Source organism: Tiliqua scincoides, chromosome 6, assembly GCF_035046505.1.
Source record: "Tiliqua scincoides isolate rTilSci1 chromosome 6, rTilSci1.hap2, whole genome shotgun sequence".
Lineage (NCBI taxonomy): Eukaryota > Metazoa > Chordata > Lepidosauria > Squamata > Scincidae > Tiliqua > Tiliqua scincoides.
In genome coordinates, this window is record NC_089826.1 from 88,436,192 (window position 1) to 88,462,507 (window position 26,316).

The 26,316-nt window shown below is 46.8% G+C and overlaps 1 protein-coding gene across 1 annotated transcript in view; it reads left to right on the plus strand.

Moving 5' to 3' along the window:
• The first annotated feature begins 10,300 nt into the window (after positions 1-10,300).
• The window catches only part of LOC136655535 (rho guanine nucleotide exchange factor 5-like), a 32,331-nt gene continuing 16,315 nt past the window's right edge, over positions 10,301-26,316 (plus strand). The window contains exons 1-6 of the mRNA XM_066632068.1: positions 10,301-14,143; positions 17,361-17,448; positions 21,353-21,420; positions 22,784-23,043; positions 24,494-24,654; positions 25,288-25,440. Of these exons, the coding sequence (XP_066488165.1) occupies positions 10,828-14,143; positions 17,361-17,448; positions 21,353-21,420; positions 22,784-23,043; positions 24,494-24,654; positions 25,288-25,440 (4,046 nt within the window). The 5' untranslated portion in view covers positions 10,301-10,827. The remainder of the gene's footprint in view (positions 14,144-17,360; positions 17,449-21,352; positions 21,421-22,783; positions 23,044-24,493; positions 24,655-25,287; positions 25,441-26,316) is intronic.

Here is a 26,316-nt window from a genome sequence, read left to right on the forward strand (position 1 = left end):
TCAGCCTCTTGGTCTGTTGCTTGATTTTGCTAGAACAGTGATATTCGGTGTTTTTCTTTGCATGGCACACCAACCTCTATGGTCTTCTCTATGGTCTTTGTCTCTTGTGATGTTACTTTTGGCTTCCAAGAGACTCTTCAGGGTTTTGTGACTCTGTTTCTCAGAAAACTGTCTGTAGGAATGAATTTTCTGTCCCTGTTCCACTGCTGGCTCTGAGGAACAGACAGTTCATTACTACAGACAGTTGCCCTAGAAACAGAGCCTCAAAACCCAGAACAGTTTTCCAGCAGTTTTCAACCACTGTGCTCCAAACTCCTGTGGCACACCAATGTGCCCAACAGTTGAAAACTACTGTGCTAGAATGTTACAGAAGTACTGGGAACTGGCATATATCTGCCTAAATACAAAACAAGATTTTCTTTCTAGTACATAGCTGGCTGTGTGCCCCAGGACAGCACAAACCCAGCACTAGAGTTCAAATCCAGCCTCATTGCGCTTCAGTTGATTACATGACACAGAAAATTATGTTACTGTTCTGTATCAGAGCAGAGTGTCATATACACTCAGTGTGAAATGCAGTTGGGGCGCTTTATTGAGCTCACTTGCAGCTAATCCTGTGTGTGTTTACTCAGATCTCACCAGGTTCAGTGGGACCTACCCCTTGGGAAATGCACTTAGCCTTCGTCATCTCTGACCCCAGCAGCTAGTTCAGCCCAGGCTCTGCCATTCTGGTTGTCTGGCTTCCTGAATCATGCCATGTGGTTCCAATGGCCTGTTTTGCAAGAGGAGTGATGGTTACTGGGAGACATTCACACGCCTCCACCTCTTCCCTCCACCCTCTTATTAACATCCCTGCCTTGTTCAGAAAGAGAGAAGATTAGAAAGGGAAAGACAGTCAGGATGTTAAAGACCAGCAGTGGTCTTGTAAAAATGACTCTGGACAAAATTGTATTGTAAACCTTTTATTCCACCCCCCCCCCAAAGTTCTTAGGCTAACTGTGAAAGGTGGAATAAAATGAACAAATATGAACTTATACTAACAGTGCTGTTAATTTTTTTAGATTATTTAGCAGAGGGCATAACCTCTGGCAACACATCCTTTGATAGCAGCAAGGCCAGACATATAGGGGGGTGGTGTGGTACATTTGACAGGCACTGCAATATGCTGTATAACTGGCCCCTCCCACTCACCATCAAAGCCATTCTGGGCAGCGTGGGAATGGCCGGTTACATGACATGTTACGGTGCCTGCAATACTTACACTGCTCCCCCCATAGCTATGCTACTGAACAAGGATAATCTGGATGCAGAACTAAGGGCAGACTCTTCTTTTAGGGAAGGATGGTCAATCAATGCCAACCATTTGTTAAAATTCTGGAATTCTGTGTATGGGGCTATGAATTTGGACCAAATAATAGTTAGGTGGTAATGTACTTGGTCTGTGGAACTCCTTGCCACAGGATGTGGTGCTGGCGTCTAGCCTAGACGCCTTTAAAAGGGGATTGGACAAGTTTCTGGAGGAAAAATCTATTACAGGTTACAAGCCATGATGTGTATGTGCAACCTCCTGATTTTAGAAATGGGCTATGTCAGAATGCCAGATGCAAGGGAGGGCACCAGGATGAGGTCTCTTGTTATCTGGTGTGCTCCCTGGGGCATTTGGTGGGCCGCTGTGAGATACTAGATACTGTGGAGTAGATGGTCCTATGGCCTGATCCAGTGGGGCTGTTCTTATGTTCTTATGTTCTTAAACTACAATTCCCAGGAGGCCTTGCAGGTCTCTTGTTATCTGGCGTGCTCCCTGGGGCATTTGGTGGGCCACTGTGAGATACAGAAAGCTGGACTAGATGGGCCTATGGCCTGATCCAGTGGGGCTGTTCTGATGTTAGGTATTGATTTTTTTTAAATGGTAAGTGAAGTGTAAATAGGCAGCCAGCTAGCCAGCCTATGGCTTTAAGATCCACCACCCCACTCACTGAGGGAGATTTGAAATGCATTTAAAATGTTAAGTGTTCAAGTCAAGCTTCTAGTCCCTTGCGTGCCCCCCACTTCAGCTCCAGTCTCAGTGCATGTGTGTGCATCACCATTGTACTATTTTAAACCAAAGGATTACACTTTCTTTCCACATCTCTATTACCCGATTCTGTAATGCCAGTTCTTGCATCACACTTAAGCCAAAGCGTGTGCTCAGCACAAACTTCTGGTTTGCCTCCCATGGTTTTTGTGTGTCTTTCACAACTGCACAACACCTGCGACGATGGTGCTTGGCCAGAAGTGGGGCACACGTTCTCCTTCAGCTGCTGTAGCTGGTGAATGGCAGGGGAAAGGAGGACCTCCTTCCATTTCCTGCCCCCCTTGGCCCTGGCTTATTGTGTGCTTGTGAAAAGCAAAGCCGTAGCGGCAGACTTTTCTCTTCCCTCCCCCCCCCCCCATTGCTGTCATTTAACAGTTCCCAAATATTTTGGTGCCTCAACACTGTTAGGGGTGTGGAATTATCTGGGAATTGTCAAATGGTGCTGACAAGAGGTGGAGGGTGGTCTCTGGCTGTCACTGCTTCCCATCAGAGCACAGGCAGCAGCAGCAGCCGGGACTTCTTGGAGCTCTAGGGGCTAGCTAGGCAGGTGTGGGCATTTTTCTGGGCATGGGAACTCAACCTGTGCTAGACTTGGCTGACAATGAATGTTACCCATGTGCCAAACATGTATTCTAAAAGCTACGTCCTGTGCCAGCTGCCTAAGGAGTGCACCAGTAGGCTTTTTGCACATACTGCAGGGCAACCCTGGCTTTATCACTGAATGGATATTCAGCAAGAGCCCTTTGCACACGACATGCAGCAGGCATACAAGCTGCTCATATAGTTATACTCATATGTTACATTCAGCAAGCCTACATCAGTGCTGTGCATAATCTGTGCTCTGCAGTTTCAGGGTCCAGGTCCCATGCAGGCTTTTAAAAATGAGGACACTGATGTCATCCACGCCGATATATGTACACTTGCAGAGACCTTTGTATGTGTGTACAATGTAACAAATGAATAACCCAAGGGAGGCAGAGCCAATCCTGACTTCCTCATGAATGTGTTTAATAGCACGTGTTTGTGAACACCAACCTATCTGTTCACAAATTCACGTGAGCACAAACTCATCTCCACTTGTGCGCAATTTCTGTTTTTAATGATGCATTTCACATGTTAGATGAACACTCAAAACAGAGATAAATGTATATGAACTGGCTCTGGGCACTCTGACTGCTGTCACAGTGAGCTGTGAGCCAAAGAGTTCCTGGTTCAAATCTCCCCTCGGCCATCAGCTCCCCAGGTGGTTTCAGGATGGAACAGGCTGTTCCGAGAGACAGATCCAGAGTGCAGGCGTGAGGAGTTTTGAGCACCAGCTGCCCAGAAGCCTGCCAGCTGCTGCCTGTGGCAGTGCTTGAAGCTTCTGGACCATCTTCAAGCGCAGCCCTGAGTATTTATTTAAAGCATTTGTACCCTGCCCTTCGGTCAACAAAGCTCCCAGAGCAGCCTCCATAAAATCAAACAATGGGAAAATGTTACAACAGAAGCAGCTGGTGGTGACGCCTGGGATATGCCTGGCTTGGTCTTTCCTCTTCCTCACAGGACAGTTTGTGTTTCTGTGGCCGCTGTGGGTGGGGAAGGGCACCGTCTGCTTCAGGGGGCACCAGCAAGCAAAGTGGCAGTGGTAGTTCTACATCGTGCTGAATTGCTAAGGACGTGTTGCAGCAGCCCAACTGAGACGTCACCGAGGTGTGGATTTCTGCAGCCAGGTCTGCCTTCTGTAGGAAAGACTGCAGCCAACACCACCAGCTGGAGCTGTGCAAAAGCACTTCCAACCAGAACCAGAAGCACAGCTGGCTCGAGGAGCACCCCCAGGCCATGAATCTGCTCCTTCAGAGGCAGTGATGCCCCCATCCAGGACAGGCTGTGAATCCACGCCAGGACCTTTTCCTTATGACCTGCAGCATCTCTGTTATGCCGTTTCTGGGTGACCGAGCCCTTCTTCAAATGCATGGGATGATTTCTAGGTTGGGCTGGAGCTATTCCTGGAGACTTTTTCCCAGCATGATGTTGTGTTGGAAATTCCTGGAGGCCTTCTTACAACCTCCAGGGTTACCTTCAGAAGCCGGATTCCTGGAGATTCCCAGCTAAGCTTGGAGGGTGGATAAACCTATCAAGATCACTTCCATGCCTGGGCACACCTTCACCATCACGTCTGTGGTGACCTACAGGTGCCATGTCTCAGCAAGTTTATTTTAATGTATTTTTTTCATTCACTTATAATGATGCCATGATTTTTTTTTTTGTTACAAAAGCATGATAACATGAAAGTCTGCTTGTGAATGTGATATTCATGTACTTGAATCAAATTCAGTAGATTTAATACCTTTTCATTGTTTTTTAAAAAAAATGAACTTCTTTATTAGTATAATGACATCTTAGTGCTATTAAATGAACACTTGAATATTTTTTGATCATGTATCGTTGGTTTAGCTCTGAAGTAGGGGACTCTAAACTCCAGCCCACGGGCTGGATCTGGCGCACCAAAATATTCATTCTGGATGCGGCACAGCAGTGGAAAAGCCTTGCTGATTCACCCCGCAGCCACTATTTGTCATGCACAATCTTTGCAGAGCCTTGTACCAGGTAACTGCTTCCCCCAGGAAATCAGGGTATAGAGCCTTCTGGGGCAACATGCAGGACAAGCAGGTGCCCACTGTGAGGCTCTGTAATGGTCGGACATGATGAATGATGGCTGTGGAGCAGAACAGTAAGGCTTCACCACCACTGCACCACACGAGGAACGATAATCCTGGCACGCTGCAGGCTGGAGACGGCTGCCCTAAAGTAAGCCCTTTTGGAAGCAAATCTTATACAGTCAGTAAAATTCTAAAAATTGACACTTAGCCCAAGATAATTTCTATTAATATGATCAAAAGTGAACATAAACAAAAAAAAGAAGCTTTGTTATGTCACGTAGCAGCGGCTAGTGAACTTGCAGCACTTTACAAAATTTAACAGGGTGTTAACAGAACCACTAAGAATGTCACTATTCCCGGAGCCATTCCCGTACCGTATGGCTCCGTTTTGCCCCCCCCCCCGCCGGGAATGGCTCCGAAGGGAGGGGCCGCTTGCCCACCTCCCTGCCAGGTTGGCTGCTCCGCCCCCTCCAGCCACGCCACCGGAAATAATGGAGATTTAGAGGACAGTAAACGAAACTCATTTGTAAGAATTCTAATCTCATTGTTAAAGGGATATTCCCCTGCTGTTGTAGCAACCCTTTCATATGATATATATTGGTATGATTTTATATTGCTCTGATTGCATGTTTGGATTTTGGTGACAGTTTGATTAGTTGGAGAAGTTTGTTTGGTCTGATGTGTTCATAACAGTATCTAATATTTTTCTAATGCTGCCCTAATGTGCGAATACAGTATTGTCTTAAATTTTTTTAAAAATACTTAATACCTTTAATAAATGTCTTTGGTGTCATGATATATACTGTAGGGTAATTTCTAGTTTTGTGTAATTGAATAGTTGTCTGTTAATTTTGACATTAAGAATATAAGAAGAGCCCCACTGGATCAGGCCAAAGGTCCATCTAGTGCAGCTTTCAGTATCTCACAGTGGCCCACCAGATGCTTCAAGGAGTACACAAAACACAAGAGACCTGCATCCTGGTGCCCTCCCTTGCCTCTGGCATTCTGAGGTAGCCTACTTCTTAAACCAGGAGGTTGCACTTACCCATCTTGGCTTGTAACCTGTGGTGGGCTTTTCTTCCATAAATTTGTCCAATCCCCTTTTAAAGGCATCTAGGCATTTTGCCTTCACTGCATCCTGTGGCAAGGAGTTCCACAGACTATTACATGCTTGGTAAATAAATATTTTCTTTTGTCACTTCTAACTCTCCTGACACTCGGTTTTAGTGGATGTCCCCTGGTTCTGGTGTTGTGTGACCAGAACTATTCCCTGCATAATTTTGAATGTCTAAGGGCTCAATCCTGAGGTGCTCTTGGGCTGGTGTAAGTTCCTTGCACCGGCCCAGGAGGGTTGCAGGAGGCTCCTCGTAGTAGGTTAGGCCTCGTGAGTAGGTTAGGCCAGCACACAGAGACGCACCAGCCTGTGGAGGCTGAATTCAGTTTCCACACCAACGGGAAGATTGAACCTTGTGTCAGCTGAGCTTGGCCGATGCAAGGCTCTGGGGTGCAGAGAGAGGAGGCAGGAGGGAGGCATTCCCAGGCAGGGCAGGGCAGGCGGTGGACGACCCTGGAGGTGTGCAGGGAGTGGGAGGCAGGGCTGGGACCTGGCTGTTCACCGGATCCCATTTCCCGAGCAGCGCAGAGCGGCTTCAAGCCACTCTGCTCTCCTCGGAGTTAGGACGCCTCCTGGGGTGGCACAAGTCTGAGGAAACCCCTAGGGGTTGCAGTGGTGTACCTGGGGGTAAGGGGAAGAGTTTTCCCTTACCTTCAGCTGAGCCACTGTGGTGCCCTATCTTGCACTGGATACAGTGCAAACTTCCTGGCTTGCCTGTTTCAGCGCAAGATAGGATTGTGCCCTAAGGGCTCAATGCTATTTAACTTTTCATCACTGGTGTAGCTACAGTGCAGCCCCAAAGTAAAGAAACACATGTTCCTATACCTTGAGGTGGCCTCAGTGACGGTCCCTCCACTGCAGGATGCAATGCACAACTCATTAGTCCAATTGCACCAGCACTGGAAGATTGGATAGGACTGGGTACAAAATCATTTCCCCCCATGTGCATTTTTTCTAGACTGAAGAGCCCCAAAGAGCGGTTCCCTTTCCTTGTAAAGGAGGTGCCCCAGCCCAGTCATCATTTTGGTTGCTCTCTTCTGTACGTTTTCCATTTCAACTATATCTTTTTTGAGATGTGTCGACCAGAACTGGACGCCATACTCCAGGTGTGGCCTTACCATTGATTTGTATAATGGCATTATAATACTGGCCGCAAATTGTGTAGTTAGGGAAATAACCGGTTAAAGGGTGGATGGGAACAGGAGGAAATTGTTTCAGGAAATGATTAATAGAGAGTTGTTTCAACACTGGAAGACGCAGGAGCCGCTTAACAAAAGGCAGCCCTTCGCTGACCAAAGGCTGCAATTCTAAGCACATTTTCTTTGCTTGTGTACAGACAAAAACTATTGCAGTGGGGGTGGGGAGAGGAGGAAATATGATTTGGGGTGGTCTTTCTTTCTTTCTTTCAAAAGTTTTTGAATTAAAATGCAAAATGTGGTTTTTTTTAAAAAAATTGCTTTATATTGCTACCTAAATTCACATCCAAAGAGTTCTAATGCCCTAAATATGCAAAGATATTGCCACATGAAATGCAGCTATTGTTTTTATCCTTTATCAACAAATACAGTGTCTCTAACTATGATGTTCACTGGTGTTGGTGATGATGAACCCTCACGAGAGGTACACCCAGAAAAAACACCATCCCCACTGATGTGCTGGAAGTCTCTTGAAATTCCAGATGTCACTGGATAGTGTTAAGAGCCCCTAATCTAAAGGATTCTGGGAGAGAATGCCCTGCTCTCTAGTACTGATGCATGTATCCCCTGATCTGCTTTTTAAAAAGGGCTACCCCTCCCCAGCAAGGTTACCAGTCCTGTCGCTAAGGCTGTGTGTTCTCTGCAACCAAATGAATGAACCAACACAAAACCCTGTCAAAATTATAAGCCAAGCAAAATATGTGTTCAGTAAATTTGCATAATTTCTCTTGATTTGCATAATATATTGTTTTGCTAGTCCTGGGGAGGGACAAAAAACAGTAAGTTTTCAAAGCAGCCTGGGATAGGCTGCAAGCCAGAATAGTGGGAGGATCTATCTAAAGAGGATGTTAAGCTTTTCCTCTCCAATGATTTTTTATATCTAAACCTCACCCCTCCAAAGCTGCTTTTTTTAGCTGGGGTCTTCTTTGTTTCTCTGCTTTTCTACCCTCCCAGCTATGTGTGAAAAGGACTTTGGGAAAAATGATTTGCAACTGAAAAAAAATGTCCTTAGGAGAAAGGGTTAAGCAGTCCCTTCCTGCCCACAATTCCTCTACCTGGATTCTTAGTGTGTCCAGGCCAATTTTGGTTTTTAAAATAATATACAGGTACAAAGAAAAAAAATGGAACTCTGTTACCATGTAGTTTAAGCATCAGAATGTTGAACTCCACACCCGCACTCCCACCCTCTATCAGCAGTTTTCAGTGTTGTCCTTCTCATGGCATGCTATGGTCTTCTCTATGGTTTCTGCTTGTGATGTCACTGGCAGGTGGTGGAGAAACAGGGAGAGACAACTTGTTATGAATGACAGTTGTCCTAGCCACAGAACCCAGAAGAGATTTTTGCAATTTTCAGCTGCTGTATTCCAAGCTCCTGCTGCACACCTGGGGACCTTTCATGACACACCAATGTGCTGTGGCACACCGGTTGAAAATCACTGCTCTATTGGCTTCTTCTGCTACATACGCCAAGATCAGGACATCATGCCATTGGTGCTGCTTTAGAGTTGGTAACTGAACGCTTTCCACACGCGCTGCCTCCAGCGCATTCTCGGCATCACCTGGCAGGACAAAGTTCCTAACAACACAGCCCTGGAACGTGCTGGAATCCCTAGCATGTATGCACTGCTGAAACAGAGACGCCTGCGTTGGCTCGGTCATGTCGTGAGAATGGATGATGGGCGGATCCCAAAGGATCTCCTCTATGGTGAACTCGTGCAAGGAAAGCGCCCTACAGGTAGCCCACAGCTGCGATACAAGGACATCTGCAAGAGGGATCTGAAGGCCTTAGGAATGGACCTCAACAAGTGGGAAACCCTGGCCTCTGAGCAGCCTGCTTGGAGGCAGGCTGTGCAGCATGGCCTTTCCCATTTGAAGAGACACTTTGCCAACAGTCTGAGGCAAAGAGGCAAAGAAGGAAGGCCCATAGCCAGGGAGACAGACCAGGGACAGACTGCACTTGCTCCCGGTGTGGAAGGGATTGTCACTCCCAAATTGGCCTTTTCAGCCACACTAGACGCTGTTCCAGAACCACCTTTCAGCGCGCGATACCATAGTCTTTCGAGACTGAAGGTTGCCAATACAAAAAAGAGTTGGTAATATTTTCTTGTGCAAAACCAGTGTCACTGGGGCAAGTTGTCTAGAACGGTCTTAAAGAGACCATTTCTAGCCTTCATTTTTGAAGGCTAGAAAATGCCTTTCCAATTTATTTAAAAGATTTTTATCCCTCCTTTCCTACCACTCCCCATAATGAGTTACCCAAGACGGCCTGTAAGAACAATGAAGGGCGCAATCCTAAGCCCTTATGTCAGTGCTTTCCAGCACTGGCATAGCGGTGCTGATGGGACATGTGCTGCATCCTGCAGTTGGGTGTCACTCACAGAGGCCTCCTCAAAGGAAGGGAATTTTTGTTCCCTGACCTCAGAGCTGCATGGCCCTTATGTCAGTGCTGGAAAGCACGGACATAAGGGGTGAGGATTGCGCCCAAAGTATCATAAAAATACAATAATTAAAATATGCAAATACATACAAACCATACTAAGAAAGGCAATGGCATAAACAATAAAAGCACACAGGAAGCCTTTAAGTGACAGCAGCCAAAACAAAAAGCAGGATCAAGAGGAAAAATGAAAACATACCTTATCCCAGCTGTTTTCAACCATTGTGCCATTGCACATTGATGTACCTTGAATGGTCCTCAGGTGTGCTGCAGGAATTTGGGGGAGAATCATTTATTAGTAGGGCCATTGGGGGATGTGAGGCCCTCACCAGCAGCATGGTGTGCCAGGTCAATTGTTTAAAAACTGATGGTGTGCCTTGACCATTTTAGTATCTTGTCGGTTTGCCATGAGACAAAAGAGGTTGAAAATCACTGTCTTAACCAATCAAAACCAAATTCCCACCTTTCTCCTCTTTGCTGCTCCTGCTTGCTCCTAGGTGGTTTCTCAGCCTTTCCTGTGATATTCTGCCTGTTCTCTAGGATATAATTTCCAGCTCAGCCATTCCCTAAGTGTAACACTCTTTTTCCCCCCCCTTTCTCAGGATGTACCACTGATGGAATCTGAAAAAATCAAAGGGGGAGACTCTTCCCACCCAGTGACCTACATGCGGAATGACAGCTGCAATCCTGTACTGACCATAGGGAGCCCTGAAGCCACAGAGTTTATCAGTATGAGTCATGTTTCTGAAGAGGGGGTGGAGGAGGAGGAGGAGGAGGAGGAAGAAGAAGAGGAGGAGGAGGAGGAGTTAACGTTTCTTTTTGTTATGGACCAAGAACAAATTTGGGACAGTCTCTGTGACCCTGTGGAAAGTGACAGATCTGAGCAACTGGAAAGAGGCCAGAGGGATCCAGAGAACTGGATAGGCTGTTCAGAGGGAGAAAGCAGTCTCAGCATACAAGGCAACAATTCAGAGGATCTCTCTTTGAATTGTCATCAAGAGGAACTTGCTGCTGCTGATTCCCAAAGTGCTCATCAACCTCCCTTTTTCAATTCCTCCACCCTGGCCCATACCCCAAGGGTCACAGTTGGACAGGTGCAGTTGGACCATGCGCTCTCAGTTGGACTTCCCCACGCCCTGAATGTTCATGACATATCCCCTCATATACAGTGTGGGGAAACTCTGAGAACAAACACTTTTCTTGCTCAGGAAGAATCAACCTCTGAGTGTCTCCAGGTGAGTCATGAGTTTCCGAAGGGCCACCAAGATGCTGAGACTCCCAAACCGAGATCAGATGAAGATCCCTCACTGCAACTGGAAACTGAACATGAAAAGGGACCTTTAGTGGTGATTGAAGCTCATGAGGAGATGTCCTCTAAAGTGGAGGAAACTGACAGGATGGAGCCCAGCCCTTCCTCAACGGATGAGAAGAAAGTACGAGAGTTAAGGGAACGAAGAGAGGATGTGAAACCTTCTGCTAATCAGCCAAGCTCTGAATTTCCTGAGAGCAGTAAAATAAATGTAGATGGGATACAAACAACACCTCATGGAGTCTCATCTCTGCTGTCCTCCAAGGAAGTGAACAATCATTCAGACATGGGAGTAAAAGTGGAAGACCTGGGGCAGAACATATTTATTTTCAGTGACCTCCAGCTCCTGGAGGATGACACAGAAGAAGGCAGGGCTCATTCACTGATGGAAACAAAGCCTGCTAAAAGCCATAGAGATGGTGGTGAGGTGGAATTGGCACAGGAACGGCTGTTGAAAACACTGGAGTCTGGGGCTGCAGAAATGGAGGCAGTGGAGTTGGGGGACACAGAACTGAATGGAGCAGAGGATCTGGATTGGAAAGAAATGGAGGATGAAATGAAAATGGAGCGAGAGGAGCTGTTGTTGGGAGATGATGGTCAGGAAGGACAGAAACAGGACATGCAAACACAAAAAGCACCAATGGAAGGAACAGAAAGAGAGACAGCAGCCCCACCATTTATGCTTGGTGTTGATACACTTGATTATAATCTGGAAAATGACTTGACCCTTCCTGATGTCAAAGAGAACAGCCCTTTGGTTGAGGCTGAAGGAATCACCCTCCCTCTTAAGGAACCATTTGTGTCAGATTCCAGCTTAGAGTCAGCTTGTGGATTATCAGAGTGCTGTGTCCAAACATCAGTGGCAAAACAGATGCCACCCACTAGACCTCCAGCTGAAGGACTGACTCCAGCATACGACAGCCCCGGGGCACAGTCTCCCACATGCTATGGACAATGGGAATGCTCTGGCATCTGTGACCAAGCAGGCTGTGTGTCCTGCAGAGGCCAAGACTGTGAGCAGCCCACTGAGGGAGGGAGAAAATGTTCCGTTGAAGAAGAGTGCAGTGAAAACAACGGAGGTGGGAAATGTGTCAGGAATGTTGATGGTGAAGGAATGGCACCCTTCAGTAGAGATTTACCATTAACTCCTGAATCACTGCACCTAAATGATTTCCAGGGTATGAATCTCCCTGTTGATGGTGAAAGCCATATTTCAGCCACACCACCGGAGACCATAACAGTGGCAGGTCCACTGCAGAAAGATGCCGGCAAGAGTGATGGTGCTGTAGATTGTATTGTGTGGCACGAAGAACCAGACTCCGTACAAGAATTGCCAAAAGAGAATCTACCCTGTCAACTGGACCAAGTGGTTTCTGGAGAAGCATCCATATTAGGCAGTGATGTTACTGTTCAGTCTGTCCACAAAAATGACATGTCTAGTCAAGACTTCCATGAAGAGGCTCAAGATTCTGGCTCTGAAATCCTCCAGAGTGCAATTCCAGGAGTGGGTCTGTCCAACGCGGACAAAGAGAGCATCAAACCAAGTCTCGTGGTCCAAGATGAAACACGGGGTCCAGCGTCAACCCAAGCACAAGACCAGGCCGTTCATTATTTGGATAAATTCCAAAAGCACCTCAAACCCTCAGTGAGGAATTTTGTGTTTTCAGGAATGGAAGCAGAGAGGGATATACTTTGCACAGCGCAAGAAACATCAATCAATGAGTCGCCATATTTTTTAGGACCTGAAGAGAACAGAACAGAAAGCAACCACAACACTGACACTGACACCCCTCCCAGCAGGGGTATTTCTATAGCCACTGATATGGCTCAGCTCACAAAGACTTTGACCCCAGGGTCTGACTCTGATCAGATTCAGACCCCTGAATTGGCTTCCAGCCACTTCCGCCAGCCCTCATCACCTACTCTAGTCTGCAGACATTCTGTCCCATTTTTAACGTCTCCACCCAATGGAGACTTCCCAGCCCAGCCACCAGACCCTGAAATGGACCCCACACATCCCAGTCAAATCCAAGAACAACTGCCCACTTCCAACCAAACTTGCCAGTTCTTGGGCCTTGAGCCAGTTTCCACCGAGATGCCACAGTCTACAGCCACCACATCTGCCAATGAACTTCCTGGTCAGCCGCCAGCTTCTGAATCTGGTTTCTTCCAACACTGCCAGCTTCCAGACCATGTGTGTGATTCTAAGCAGTGTCTGTCCCTGAAGTACGATGACCACCAACCTGTTTCCATGCCAGTCCTTCCCAAAAAACGCAAACACTTCATGTTTCCTGCACTTACTACCCATCAAGCCAGCCAAACTCTACCCTCCAGCCAAACCAGGGCAGCTGTGGCTCTTGAACTTAACACAAGCCCACTTCCAGTCTTTGCTTTTACTACTGATCCTCAGAATCTACCTCCTGCTCTACACTCCAACAACCCTCCAGCTCCTGACGGCAAACAGTTTGCCCAGCAACAAGCTGAAGTGACTGAGTCCAGTCTACCAATTCACTGCTTAGAAGCCAATGACCATGTACGTACTAGTGTGCCCATTGCCAACTCCCCAGCCGTTCCTCCCTCTCTTGAATCTCAGAACTTTAAACCAGTTTCAAACACTGGCGGTGGAGTGGAAGAACTTTCTCTTGTACAACTGGCCAAGTTGCAGGGGACAGATGCTCCACGAGACCAGAAAGACAATATACAGGAGGTATCCAGTGACTGGGAGGTCAATCTGTTGGGCACACACTCTGATTCAGTCATTTTAAGTAATGATGCTTCAGTTGTAAACCCCATCTACAGCATTCCTGAACGGGCAGCCAGGGTTACTGATCTGCCTGATGGGACAGTTCTGTCTGACTGCATCTCAGCAGAGAGTCTGAAAATACCTGAAGCTGCAGAGGTCCAAGAGTCAGTGCGGCCTCCTGCACTTCTCGCTTTCACCAACCCAATCCACTTTCTCCAACCTGAACCTCCATCACCACCAACTGTTAGACACCCATGCAGGCAACAAGTCATCTTTCATGCACCACAATGGCGACACCAGCAACAACAGATAGACAATGCTAAGATAGATACAGGGCTCACATCAGCCTCTGTGATGATGCCAGAAGACGCTGGAAAGTTCAGGAAAGGGCTGGAAAAGCCAGTGGTGGAAACAATCCCTGGTGTGGTTCAGAGGAAGGAAGGACTAGCCAAGCACCCACACTTAGAGAAATCTTCTAGTTGTCCAAATAAAAATGCCATTAGACCGGACACGAAAGAACCAGAGTCTAATTCAAGGAAGCAGGAAGTGCTGCTCAAACTCCGATCAAAAAGCAAAGATTGGCACCGACAGGGTTTGAGAAAGGTCTCCATACCCTCAGACAATGCACTGGGTAAGTGCTCATTAATCACTATTCCCAGCCAAAGTGGCAAGAAAGGCAAATAAAGGCAAAGGGAGTGAGGAGCAAAGCCATTTGTGTGACCTTCGTCTTGCATGCTCCAGCTTAAGTACTGAAATTTGTTCAGCAGAATGCCTTCTGCTTCCAGGTCTGTGAAATTTGTGCATGAAGGGAGCGAGATGAGGACAAGGGTGGTCTGCTTCTCACTTGAGCAAGCATGAAGTGGATCAATGTAGCTCGCATCCATGGCGGCTGGAAGGAGGTGGCGGCAGGAGGTGGGGTGAAGGTCACCCCAAATCCATTGCCACTTTGCCTCCTTGCCTCTGCCACTGATGCAAGCAGCATGAGGTTGGTTCATGGCTGGACTGGCCATGGCTCGGTTTAATAATTCTGATTAATAGCCCCTAATGTCCTCTCTTCCATGAATGTGTCTGACCCCTTTTAAGGCAATCTGAGCACATGACCTTCACCACACAGAATCCTAGAATATTAGAAGGGTCACTGGAGGTTGTCTAGTCTCACCCCCAGCTCAGTGTAGATGACTACAGCATCCCCGACAGGTGACCATTCAGGCCCAGTCCTATCCAACTTTCAGGCACTAATGCAGCCTTGAGACAAGGGAACAAATGTTCCCTTACCTGGAGGAGGCCTCTGTGACTGCCCCTGCACCACAGGATGAAGCTCACGCCCCGTTGCCATGGCTGCATATGTGCTAGAAAGTTGGATAGGATTAGTCTCTGTCTAAAAACCTTAAGAGCATAACATAAGAAGAGCCCGCTGAGTCAGGCCAAGGTCAATCTAGTTTAGCTTCCTGTATCTCACAGTGGTCCACCAGATACCTCGAGACAACAAGATCCCTGAACCCTGTTGCCACTCTCTTGCATCTGGCATTCTGAGATCGTCTCCTTCCAAAACCTGGAGGTTGCACATACCCATCATGTCTTGTAACCCGTGATGGACTTTCTTCCAACCTTAAATCTTCCCAACCCCCTTTTAAAGGCATCAAGGCCAGATGCCATCACCACATCCTATAGCAAGGAGTTTCAGTCGTCAATGAAGAAGAACCCATAGCTGTGCAAGGCAGATTTTCCTGTGCTGGACAGTTCTTATATTTAGGAGCTTTTCCTCACATCTAGCCTAAATCTACTTCCCTGTAGTTTCAACCTACTGTATTATTATTATTATTATTTTATTGATTTGTACCCCGCCTTTTTGCCCAATGGGCACACAAGACGGCTGACAAACAATTTAAAAATACAACATGAAAAATAGTTAAAAACAATTTACAATGATTAAAAAGCTAAAAACAAAACAAACCCCATGGATTTTCGTATATAAAGCAAGAACGCCAGCCAGCCTGTCAACATTTAAAAGCTTTTTGAAATAAAAAGGTCTTCAGTCCATGCCGAAACGTTAGCAACGAGGGAGCAGTTCTCAGTTCTAAGGGGAGGGTATTCCACAGTTCGGGGGCCACCACCGAGAAGGCCCTCTTCCTGGCCGCCACCCCTCTCACATCTCTTATTGGCGGCACAGTCAAAAGGGCCCCCCCCCCCAGAAGATCTAAGAGCACGGGCCAGATTGTAGGGAAGGAGGCGGTCCCTCAAATACCCTGGACCCGAGCCGTAAAGGACTATTGCCTCTAGTCCTGCCCTCAGGAACCACAGAAAATCACAATCCTTCACTTTGCCTGTGTAACAGGCCTCTTGACAGTTAGACAGCTAAGGGGAGATATGATAGCCATCTTCAAGTATCTAGAAGGCTATCATACTAGAAGGAGCAGTCTTCTCTTTTCCATGCTAACCTCAGCAAGCACTTTTAACTGTTCTGCCAAGACCTCTCACCAACTTTGTTTCCCTCCTCTGAACTTGCTCCAGAGGGTTGATGTAGTGATAGCTACTGGTTAGATGGATTTAAAAGTCAGTTAATCACATTAATGGAAGATGGGTCATAGATGGCTATTAGCCATAACACCCAAGTAGAACCTCCAGAGACATCAGCTCCCTAATGTGCAGGACAAGTCAAGAGAGCTGTTGCTTTCAGGATGTCCATAAGCACAGCATGAAAGCATCTGTTCATGGTCGGAAAATGGGTTGCTAGGATAGACGGACCTTTGATATGACCCAGCAGAACTCTTCTCATATTCTTGATGGTTGGGACTGGCTTTTATAGCTATCAGGGGCTTAGAAAACTTTTAACATGACCGAGGAACAAAATTCAGGATGGGACTATGCATATAGGATGGGTTCCTAATGGCTGGCCTTGCTGGGGAGAAGAAAGACGTTTCCCCGCTGCCTCAACTGTATTTTCTGTGATCCTTTTAAAATTTCTCCCATACAAATTGATGGGCATTCAGGCCATAGGGGGAAAAAATTGCAAGTAAGCAGCTCCTTTCCACATACACATCTCATCCTGGTGGGTATTTTGCTAGTCTGCCTCTCACCAAAAGGCACGTCCTGAAAAAGAACTCAGACTGGGGCTGTGCCTTTGGAGGGTCAGAGCTATCAGCAGATGGGAGCACATCCAGGTCTCTGTGGTACCAACTGGGGTTTGCTCAACAGTAAGTCCCAATGTGTAAGAGATCTGACTGCTGTGGGAGCAGATGCTCCTACGTTGCTAAAGCCACGTCATAGCTCTGCCCACATAGTTTTGGAAGCTTTCATGGTTCTGAACCACAGTTGTGACAATGAACCTTGCAGCCCTTGTGGGTCTGGATTGGAACCATAAAGGCCCACCCTCTAAACCACAGGGCAGAGATTTTGCACATGACTTCAGCAATGTGGGAGCAACCATCAGTTCCCTTGCCACTAAGGTAGTCCTTAAATTGGACCTAAATTGGTTGTAATTTGCAAGACTCTTGGCAAAATTTGCTTCTCCCAAGAAACTGGACAGAAGGAAGGTTAAGTCACACTAAGCCACTGTCACTAAGTAGACACTTCTGAGTTCTCCCTGATGAAAGGTTGCTGCTTGCACCTTCTTCTGGAGGTAAAAAACCAAGGCACTGTAAGAAAAGGCATGAAGGGTGCAGCGCATCTATGTGCATAAGGCATAGAGAGGTGCATTGCACTCCTCCACCTCTTTCTGCAGTATGTGGTCGGCCCTCTGCCCACTTCTCCAAAGACATTCCCTTTTCACTCTCTTAGATGAGAAATGAAATCTAAGAATTCAACTTGTTTGCAAAAAAAAAAAAAGTTTTGCCCTCTTTTATTTTCAGCTGAAGCAATCGCATCTCTTGTTCCTTCCAAGGAGGAAGTCCCTGCGTACAGAGAGAAAAAGGAGCACTCAGACCAAGTCACCTATGGGTGAGTCTCTGGCCAGCCATCAGCTGCTTTTATTCCAACCACTTAAAACTAAACCTGGAGATGGAGATGTCTTTGTTTTCATTCCACCTGAACTTCAGGCTTTTTACTCTGATTTCTGCTCTTTTATTTTTGCAAAAAAAATCCTTGTATTTCCACCCTGTCCATCACTGGAAAATTCTATAATTTTAAATGCTGTCTGCATATTTTCAGATGTTTTCTGTGCAGACACTTGGTGTGGAAAGGACATATTTAAACAGGAATGCAATCTAAAGTGCTTGATGGGCTGGTGTAAGTCCCTTATGCCCACCCAGGAGTGTCCTAAATGTGCTGTAAGGCATGTCTGCGATGACTGGAGAGTGGGGTGGGCCAGTGAGATGACACATACTGGCCTCCTGGTGCAGACCTGGTGAGTTTGTACAGGCCATTGCTCCCGGTGTGGAAGGGATTGTCACTCCCGGATTGGCCTTTTCAGCCACACTAGACGCTGTGCCAGAACCACCTTTCAGAGCGCGATACCATAGTCTTTCGAGACTGAAGGTTGCCAATACAATACAGGCCAGCGCAGGGAGTTGCGGAGGGAGGGCGCAATGGGGGCATTTATAGGCAGGGGAGGGCAAGCCGGTGGGTGGACCAGGCCTGGAAGGGAGTGGGACCGGTCTGGGTGACCTACAGCATACCCTAACCTCCTCCTGAGCAGCCTGTATAACACTGGCTGCTCAGTTCTGCACCAGCGATTTTGCAGGCGCAGATCCAAGTAGTCCCATTAAGGTGGCTGCCGTACTACATGGGGTAAGGGAAATAAATCCCCTTACTTCAAGTTGCAAGGCAGCCACCTCCTACCCTGCACTGGATATAGCACAGGCCAGCCTGTCTGCCTGCTCCAACACAGGATAGGACTGCCTGTTCCTTTTCCATAAATGAATTAAAATCCACTACTGCCTTTTAGATTTGTTTCCTTTGCAGCATAGTGGTTAAGAATATAAGAAGAGCCCCACTGGATCAGGTCATAGGCCCATCTAGTCCAGCTTCCTGTATCTCACAGCAGCCCACCAAATGCCCCAGGGAGCACACCAGATAACAAGAGACCTCATCCTGGTGCCCTCCCTTGCATCTGGCATAGCCCATTTCTAAAATCAGGAGGTTGCACATACACATTATGGCTTGTACCCCGTAATGGATTTTTCCTCCAGAAACTTGTCCAATCCCCTTTTAAAGGCATCCAGGCCAGATGCCATCACCACATCCTGCGGCAAGGAGTTCCACAGACCAACCACACACTGAGTAAAGAAATATTTTCTTTTCTCTGTCTTAACCCGCCCAACACTCAATTTGAGTGGATGTCCCCTGGTTCTGGTGTTATGTGAGAGTGTAAAGAGCATCTCCCTATCCACTCTGTCCATCCCCTGCATAATTTTGTATGTCTCAATCATGTCCCCCCTCAGGCGTCTCTTTTCTAGGCTGAAGAGGCCCAAACGCTGTAGCCTTTCCTCATAAGGAAGGTGCCCCAGCCCAGTAATCATCTTAGTTGCTCTTTTGCACCTTTTCCATTTCCACTATGTCCTTTTTGAGATGTGGCGACCAGAACTGGACACAATACTCCAGGTGTGGCCTTACCATCAATCTGTACAACGTCATTATAATATTAGCTGTTTTTTTCTCAATACCTTTTCTAATGATCTCCAGCATAGAATTGGCCTTCTTCACTGCCGCCGCACATTGGGTTGACACTTTCATCGACCTGTCCACCACCACCCCAAGATCTCTCTCCTGATTCTGGTTTTTGGCTCTTTGACCCTTGCGTGCATCTCATGATATGACAAAGAACTGAAAAGTTGCTTGTGGAATTGCCAGCCTTTAATCATTGCATTTTAGTTTAAATGGACTATTCCCATGATGTCTGATCATTGCATTTCAGTGTTTTTTCTGAACCAGCTTGTATCTTTTCTGAATTTTGCAATAAGATGCAACCAAAGCACAAGTCTGCATAATATTGTTAGACCGCAAACTGCTTCTGACACACTTGAATCTACCCTCCCCAGAGGAATTGGGTTCTTTTAATCTGAATGAAGCCATCCTGAGGCAGTGTTTACCAATGAAAAACAAGTTGTATTAAATACATATCTCAGCAATAAGTAGCCAGGCATTAAACAACACCATCAAATGGAGTTTGACTCTTTCAGTATGGACAGGAAAAAGCTTCCCATTTGCAGACTGAGACTTGTATTGCTTACCAGGTTGGTGTTGTTTCCCTTCCTTTCTCAGCTTTTTAACCCCCCCCCCCCCCACACACACACACCTCAAGAAAGACTACATGGATTTGACTCAACATGAATGGCCACTGCAAATGAGAAGGAATGTGCTGGTCCCTGGACAAGGGGAAAAATGCATCTCTTTTTAAAAAACTTCTTTCTTACTGTTGTAGAAAGATAGTCATGCAAGAGTTCATTCCATTCTTCAGCAGAGCCAGGCAAAGGCAAGGGGTCCTTTGTATTTCTAATTGCTGACTGTCTACAACAGTAAGAAAAGCTGTTTTTAAACCACAATTCTAAAAGGGACACACTTTTTGATTTTTTTAAAAATTGCTTTTATTTAACACATTTTGGCCGCAATCCTAACCCATTTTCCGGCACTGACATAAAGGCAATGCAGTTCTGGCATAAGGGAACAAACATTCTCGTCCTTTGAGGAGGCCTCTGTGAATGCCACCCAACTGCAGGATGCAGTACACATCCCACTGGCACAGCTGGGCCAGTGCTGCAAAGGGTTAGGATTGCGCCCTTCATTGTATCAGCAGAGAGTCTAAGAATCAAACCCCTGTGAATCTTGAGACATGACCTTATTAGGAGCAATGGCGGGGCAAGAAACCTGGAAGTGGGTCTTTAGATCTATTTTTCCACTGTTTTTTTTATCCACAGATTTTTTTATCCATTAGGGGTTCTGGAATGGAATCCTAGCGGATAACGAGACACAACCTGTACATGTGAGATTGGATGGGGAAAGGAGAGAGATAAACATACAGAGGCATTCAAAGAAACTTATAATAATTAAAATTGAATGAATACAGCAATTATAAACAGCAGCCCAGCAAGGGAGCCCAAAATTATCCATCCCCCGCCTCAGTCCCAAGAAAGGGAGTCAACACAAGTGACCAAAGGGAAGGAAAAAAAAGGTGTCAAATATTGCTGAAATATATGAATAAAGAAGGTCAGCCTAATTCTGGCAGTACATTGAACAGCACCACAGAAAAGGTGTGCATTCTGCAACCAAGCCTTTGACAGTGGCAGGAGAGCTTCCCCAGCCCACCTTGAAGGACAAGTGAATCGAAACACAGGTAGGCCATCATGCAGATTCCTGGGCCCAAACTCATGTTGGGCTTGAAAAGTAGTCCCCAGCACCTTGAATTTGGTCCAGGAACAGAGCATGACAGAGCCCAACTGCCTAGCCCCAGTCAGTGCCTGGGCAGCTGCACATTCTGCTTAAGCAGAAGCATCTGGATGGTCTTCAAGGGAAGCCCCACATAGATTCCTTTACAGTAATCCAAAGTCAATAGAACCGGTGCATGGAGAGTCAGGTCTGGCTGTGGCTGATTCTGGAATGGACACAGTTAGTGCACGCCAAAGCCCTTCTCTGCACCACCATCACCACTGAGACATGCAGAAGCCTTGTCAGGTCCAGTCGTACTCCCAAACTACAAACCTTTTCCATCAAGGATAGTATTACCCCACTCACAACAAGTGGATAATCCCTTCCCTGAATTGTAGGTCTCCTCGACCTCCATTTTATCTGGATTTACTTTCCTTTCTCCCTTCTTACTTTTGGTATCTTAAGATATATCAATTCCTTGGAAGACATATTCCACAATTTTCATACTGTTGTTGTCTCAATGATTTCCCTCCCTCGAAAGAGAGAAGAAACCAACAGAAACATTTGATGCTTTCATCAAGAGACGGTGCTCCAAACTGATCCATTCCTGTAAGTACCTCCTGCTAAGCAAACGTGGTGGTATTCTGACCTCACAGTAACATGGAAAGGAGACAGATCGCAGCACAACTCAGGCAGTGCAGCACAGCTGAGAAGCGTATGAGCCTACAGGGAAAGACCTGCATCTTTCTTGCAGAGAATGTGTGCAATGAACCATTACAGAGGACCACTTTCCAAGTGCTAACTGACCATTGCAAGTCAGCTCCTGTGGGCCAAACCAGATGTGGCCATGCAGTGGTGTAGCTAGAGGGGTTGCAAAGCACTAAGTTTTGCAGTGAGCCTCACCACAGTGTGCAAGTAGCCCCTCCCCTTCAAAGCCATTCTGGGCAGTGCGAGCAAAACAAAGGTGTGGCCTAGCTAGCTCCGAAGGGGAGGCGCCTCTTGCACGCTGGGGTGAGGCTCCCTGCAAAACCTAGTGCTTTGCACCCCCTTGAGCTATGCCACTGTGGCCATCGTAGCCAACATTTATTTGCTTGTGTGTCTTCCTCAATCATGTATAAAGTCACACTGAGAGCTGAACTTTTCCCTATTGTATAGATGGATTCTTGTTATCCACAGAGGTGCGGATAACAAATTCCATGGATGCTGAAGTCCAGCACCCACTGCCACAATATACTGGGGACTGGGCCAGGTCCTTCTGGCATGCTGGGCCCACGGCACACTCCATGAGCCTCCCCGCCTCTTCAGAAGGCCTCCAGGACATGACCAGAAGCCACTTCCAGCTTTTGTCTGCTACTTCCAGTTACTACCTGGAGGCTCTCTGATGTATAGGAAGACATCTGCAGATGGTGGACTCAGCAGATGCTGAGCCCTGTCTGTTCATGCATTCCATTGCTCCAGGTCCATTGCTCTCTCCTGCTCTGTTCACTTCTGTTCCTAGAACTGGCTGGGAGAAAACTACCTGGGATGGCAAACTATGGTGCAGATTCATCCCGGGATGGCAAAGAGGTGGGGGAGACTCACCCATCTGCTCTCCTCATCCATCCCCCATCTGCTCCCTTGGAGATAAAAACCAACCCACACCCCAAGCCTCATTTCATGTATGAACAGAGTAGACATGTGAACAACAAATGGGGTGCCCCCCACCTTCTCTCACATTCTGGAGTCCCGCCCAGCGAGTGCAAAGGCACCGAGATAACCAGCAAGTCCTTGGTGCTTATTTTTGAATGTTGTTAAAATTCAGAGGAATTGTTTTAAATGATTTTTCATAGATAGCTCATGTGTTTAACCTGGCTATCAACATTTCACATTGACACATGGAGTCCTGTCCTCTCTTTTGTCTAGTGTCCTCTCAAGGCCACAGGTCTGGTCCTTTCTTCCAAAAGTCTTAACATTTCACTATCTCCCTCCACAGCAGAGTTGCTATACCAGAAATACAGTGATGATGCACTGAACAAGGCCATTCAGAGTCAGAAGAGAGCAGATTCTGTTCCTGAAGACCTAGAGCTGGGCTCCCCAAACTCTCCAAGGTTGCGAAGAAAAGCGCTCCACTCAGACTCCTACCTGCACCGCCTGTCGGTTTCATCCAGCACGTCCCTCTGGCAGGACATCCCCATGGTCCGAGGAAGCACTATGCTGCTCAGCATGACTCATGAGGAGCAGAAGCTGCAGGAGGTAACGGATGAGGACCCCTGCCAGGCTACTTGGGCTAGGAAGGAAGGCAGCGCAATATTTGGCCTGAGAATGTAGAACAGATTGAAAGGGCGTGATAGAAGGTGACGGAATTCTGTACTGTAATACATGAAGGAATTTTGCGCTGCATGAGGCACCTGGAAGTGGCTGACAAGGCTGTCAGTTAGTAGTATTTCTGGTATCTCACTGTTACCCACCACCAGATGCTTTAGGGAGCACACAAGGCAAGAAGAGACCTGCATCCAGGTGGCACTCCCTTGCACCTGGCCTTCTGCTTCTAAAACCAGGAGGCTGCATGTACCCCTCATGACGTGTGACCTGTAATGGACTTTTCCTCCATAAATGTGTCCAATCCCCTTTTAAAGGCATCTAGGCCGGGTTACTGCTTGCAGGTGGGCTGCAAGCTTGTAGGATGTGTTAAGTTTAAAGGGGAACCTGCTACCAACAACTCTGCAATCATGAAAGTGGAGCTCAGTCTTATGCATTAGTATAGAAACTAGTCCCAAAGTATTCAGTGCACACAGTGCAATGTGTCAATTGATCCACAAGCTACACAAGAAAAGGGTGCATAGAAGACGGCAGCGTGAAGGGTATAAATGAAGCGCGAAGGGTATAAACAGTGTATAAATACTGTTAATAATAATAATAATAATAAGGGAACAAATAATTCCAAGTAATTACACAGGCCTACAAAATTGAGGGTCAGAAAAGTTTTTCCCAAACTTTATGGTGGTTTGATTGAATTTGGGGTGCCAATTCCAACGGCATCCGTTTTGCCCTATCACGTCTAGTTTTGGAGACACGGCATAGCCTCTTTAGTGAATGGTTCAAGCAGCTTCCTCATGAGGAAGCCATTCTTTGTCAATAAATTCTGTTTGTCATTGAGGACAAACAGATGGGACAAAAAACCCACAAATACACTTTTTCATTTTTTTGCCATGGAGACACATGGCTAGACAGGAGCAGGTGAGTGATAGCAGTGGACACTTGTGTGTTCCTAACCTGGGCAGACAGAAAGATGGACAGATTTCAAACCCCATCCACGAGGCATTCGCAGCATGGTTGATTTTGAACTTGCAGTTGACTGCAGTTCTTGAGCTGCTAGTTTTGAGGTGTGAAATTTGAGGTGTGAAATTTAAGTCTCTCTTGCTGGAATATGAAGTGATAAACACAGCTACTTGCTATGTCTCCACCTGGAACCAGTAGATTCCAGGTTTTCCTTTCCCACTTTCCTTAGTCCTAAGAAATTCCTTCCTTCCTAGGCACAGCTAGTGCTCTAAAGCAGTGTTCTTCAACCTTGGGGTCACAAAAACTTCGGTTGTGGGTTGCAGCAACATACAAGAATGAAAAGGCTGAAGACCCCTGGACTGGAGCACCACCAGGTAAAGGGGAAGGCCTGTGGTGTCACCACTCACCCTCTTCTAATCAACAGGTCAAGTTTGAACTGATTGCATCCGAGGCCTCCTACTTGCGAAGCTTAAATGTGGCCGTGGATCACTTCCAGTGCTCCCAGGCGCTCCAGGCAGTCCTGAACAATCAAGAGAAGCAATGGCTCTTCTCCCGCCTTCCGGATGTGCGTGACGTTAGTGCCAAGTGAGTTCTGGTCTTCTGTTCTCAGAAACCTATAGGATATTCAGGTCAGTGCAAACAATTCATGTCTGCACTGGGGATGTGAGGAGGATGGGGAGGCAGAGCCTCCCCACTGCAGTCCTTTGAAAAGCACCACTGCCATGTGAGGTGAGCAAGCACTCACAACCTATGCACAAAGCACAAGCAAAGTTCACCCCATAACTTAAAATGTAAATCACAACCTTTAAGTTGGTTTACTTGGTGTGTAATCTGGTTTGTGTTTTAATACTATTAAAGTATGAACTCGTAATGCATGAGCACAGAGACCACTTTAGATATTGCTATAAGTAGCTATATATCTCCTGGTCCCCTGGAGATATGCAGTCCAACAACTTGGCAGCTGCTTCATCTGCTGGGAATCTGCATACAGAAGGGATCTTTTAAAACGCCCCTTTCCTCCTCAACTTGAGCAAGGGCTTGCCTAGAGTTTGTAGGTAGGGAAAATAATGTGCTAGTTCCCATGTTGTGCTGTTCCAAAGAGAAAAGTTGAAGCTAGAGAGAGAGAGAGAGAGAGAGAGAGAGAGAGAGATGGTAATTGCTGAATTCCAGTAACCATGCTCTGTTTGTCTTTCATGACTACCTATGGGGTTCCTGCAGTTTCCTTTTTGACTTGGAAGAGAAGCTTGAGGAGAACATGTTCAACTTCAATGTCTGTGATGTGGCATTGAGGCATGCCCCAGAATTTCGCCGGGTCTACTTGCCATACGTGACCAACCAGACCTATCAGCAGCAAACTTTCCGGAGGCTACTGTAAGAAACTCGAAGAAGTTCCCATTTCTACGTCTTTAAGAACATAAGAACAGCCCCACTGGATCAGGCCATAGGCCCATCTAGTCCAGCTTCCTGTATCTCACAGCAGCCCACCAAATGCCCCAGGGAGCACACCAGATAACAAGAGACCTTATCCTGGTGCCCTCCCTTTCATTGGCATTCTGACATAGCCCATTTCTAAAATCAGAAGGTTGCACATCCACATCATGGCTTGTAACCCGTAATGGATTTTTCCTCCAGAAACTTGTCCAATCCCCTTTTCAAGGCGTCCAGGCCAGACACCATCACCACATCCTGTGGCAAGGAGTTCCACAGACCAACCACACGCCGAGTAAAGAAATATTTTCTTTTGTCCTAACTCTCCCAACACTCAATTTTAGTGGATGTCCCCTGGTTCCGGTATTATGCAAGAGTGTAAAGAGCATCTCCCTATCCACTTTGTCCATCCCCTGCATAATTTTGTATGTCTCAATCATGTCCCCCCTCAGGCATCTCTTTTCTAGGCTGAAGAGGCCCAAACGCCGTAGCCTTTCCTCATAAGGAAGGTGCCCCAGCCCAGCAATCATCTTAGTTGCCCTCTTTTGCACCTTTTCCATTTCCACTATGTCCTTTTTGAGATGCGGCGACCAGAACTGGACACAATACTCCAGGTGTGGCCTTACCATCGATTTGTACAATGACATTATAATATTAGTCGTTTTGTTCTCAATACCTTTTCTAATGATCCCAAGCAAAGAATTGGCCTTCTTCACTGCCGCTGCACATTGGGTCGACACTTTCATCGACCTGTCCACCACCACCCCAAGATCTCTCTCCTGATCTGTCACAGACAGCTCAGAACCCATTGGCCTATAT